The 2734-nt window shown below is 44.9% G+C and overlaps 1 protein-coding gene across 1 annotated transcript; it reads right to left on the bottom strand.

Moving 5' to 3' along the window:
• Window positions 1-540: 540 nt before the first annotated feature.
• LOC136435936 (alpha-N-acetylgalactosamine-specific lectin-like) lies at window positions 541-873 on the bottom strand. The gene has a single exon (XM_066429645.1). It carries the CDS (start codon window positions 871-873, stop codon window positions 541-543), a length of 333 nt encoding a protein of 110 aa, XP_066285742.1.
• Window positions 874-2734: the final 1861 nt, after the last annotated feature.

Raw genomic sequence — 2734 nt, 5'->3', positions numbered from 1 at the left:
GTTCAAGTTCGGAGGTAAGGGAAAGGGCAAAATTGGACTGAATTCCCCCATGGATATCAGTACAGACAACTCGGGTCACATCATCATAGCGAACTGGGGAAACCACAGGGTGGACATGTTCACGCGCCGCGGGAAATTTGTACGCACGGTCGTCGAGGTCGAATTACCAATGGGCGTTGCCATAGGACCAGGTGGACAGTTGGTGGTGACATCAAGTGATCAAACTGTAACAATCTTTCCACGCCATGTGGCATCTCCGTAATTTTACAATATGAGCGTGTAGAGTCCATTCCGAGTCACCGCAAGGGTTATTATTGTCATAATTTACAGATATTGTTAATTCTTTGTAATTATTTGTCAAGGAGATTTCATACTTTGGAAATATTGTGAATGTCATTTCAACTTTATAATTATTTGCCCGGTTTTGTAAATCTTTGGAAATATTAATGATATGTCACGAGAAGCTTAAATATTTTTCTACCTTCAACTTAGAATCGCGAAGGAACCATGGTCATTCTACAGTACTGGGGGTGGTGATAGTCAGTAGCCCGCTGTTAGAATGACTTGACACAGGAATGGGGTGGGACTAGAGCACGCAGAGTCGTACCATTTCTCCGCCTTCTGTACGATATTGTGGTGCCAGTGAGTAGCGTTCAGTTGAGAGGTACTGTAATGAACGCAGTCCTCCCACCCACGATAGTTGTTAGGCTGCCCAGTAGCCCAGGGGTTGTACTTGCCAAGAGCGGTACCATCCACCCACTTAAACGTTCCTTTATCGTTCTCATCGTGCAGCCCAAACCAGAAGGGGGCGCTGTCGTTGACGGACTTGAATAGGGAGATCAGGAAGGTGTTGGTGTCGGCGTCTCGGGGCATGGCGAGGGTGCCGGCGTCATCATGGCATGCAATGTCCGATTGCAAAAGTTCTTTCTCGTGTTGAACGCCTTGTAGCAGCCTCCGCGCCACTCGGTATACCCTCCGGGACAAGATGCCGACGTTGACGCTTGATGTATTTATCGGGGCGAGATACTGACGTTTTGAGACGCTAGCCCAAGACGGCAGTTCGGTTTCGCTCGTTGGCCAGGCTGCGCTTCAAGGCGTCGACAGTTATGGACAGTTGCGACGTTTTGTTGATAAACACCACCACCAGGACGAGTCCCGTTGTGACCAGGGCTACCTTCCCAACAACGTCGGCGGTCGTGCATTTGCGGTGGGCCTGGAGGAAACTGCAGAGTCCACGGCGGTCCCCCGGTCCGTCCCGATGCGTCCTGTCTGCAGACGGGTCGACATGACGCGGTGTGCTGTTTGTAGCATCCGCTTCCTCCTGTGGTGACTTCGCCTCCGGTGTAGTTTGCTGAGCCCCAGACTCATGTACAGGCGGCGAGAGCTTCGCAGTCTGTAGTCTCACCGTCTCGGGTTCTTCGTACGTGTCTGAAGACCTTTCTGGGCATTCTTGTCGCCTGTGAGGCGTGCCGTTGTAATGTGGAACCGGCCCCCTTGCACTGTACATTGACGGTCAGGAGTGCAAGGGGACCGCGGCCACCCCGATCGTCCGTCGCTTGGACTCGCTATTAGAGCTCGGACTGTCTGTACTTGTTTGCACATCTGCACTGTACTGACAGGTAAGGGCTGAACGCGCAGTCTAGAACAGCCGGACATGTATACTAATGTGAGAACTGAATAGTTTAATCAGTCTGCGGCAGGGATGACACATTTTGCCCTTATATGGAGTAACAAGAGCTGTATGACGCCTCCGCTTTTTTTGCACGTGGCAGACTAATTTTTCAGAAAGTTATCTTCAACATGTAATTTTTTTAACATTCATTGATGATTTTTTTTTTTTAATTTCTATTTCAATTTTCTGTCTGGGGACAAATGTCATCTACAAAGATAACTCCGCAAACTCTGTTCATCTAGGAATATGAACATTAACATTATACAGGCATATATAATGTATTTGCAAGCTGTATAACATTATCAGCATTAAACCATACTGTTCAACTTACTTATCCTGGTGCCATCCTATTTATTGTACCGGGGCTCTCAAACTCGCTCCCCAAATAAACGAAATAAGACGACACACCCAGACTAGACCTTACGCAGATAAGGAAGTTTCAGAGAAAGTTTATCATGAACTAGAGTTTACGACCTCAAACCTTCTCCAAATGATTTAACCTTTATAACTGACATATTAAGAGTGTTTCTCATCAATAATAAATCATACCAGTTGATCATTTTCTCCACCCAAATAACAGAAGTTGACCAAAGTATGAGCTTAACCAAGGAGGTTATGCTAGCATTAATCATCAATTATGCAAATGATGTTCTTATTAGCATAATCTAATTCAACGATGTTCACATTCACATTGCATACTAATGCCACAAGTATGAAATTGCCATAATTTACGAGTATGGAATTATAGTAGTTTCTCATTGATAATGCAAATTAGGTCTTCATTTGCATATTTTCTATCTATCAACAGTCCTCTCTTCCTCAGTTACAAATGTCACATATTTGAATATTAGTAGTCATATCATGGAACACAGTGGGTTTTTGAAATTACCTCATTGATTATGCAAATTGAAATCTGATTATGTATTAGGTATGTGACCACGACTTTGTAACATGCCAAAACATGGATCAAATTCAAATACTATCCTTACCGAAGGCACATTTCCGTCTAATTGAAACAGAAGCATTCGAACTCCAATTTCGAAATCGGGTGATAAGTCCAAC

Source organism: Branchiostoma lanceolatum, chromosome 5 (assembly GCF_035083965.1).
Source record: "Branchiostoma lanceolatum isolate klBraLanc5 chromosome 5, klBraLanc5.hap2, whole genome shotgun sequence".
NCBI lineage: Eukaryota > Metazoa > Chordata > Leptocardii > Amphioxiformes > Branchiostomatidae > Branchiostoma > Branchiostoma lanceolatum.
The sequence above is the reverse complement of the archived record's forward strand: the minus strand, read 5'-3'. Positions and strand labels throughout refer to the sequence as shown.

Coding starts and splice junctions, on each gene's coding strand:
- LOC136435936 (XM_066429645.1), bottom strand. CDS start 873: ATGCCCCGAGACGCCGACACCAACACCTTCCTGATCTCCCTATTCAAG.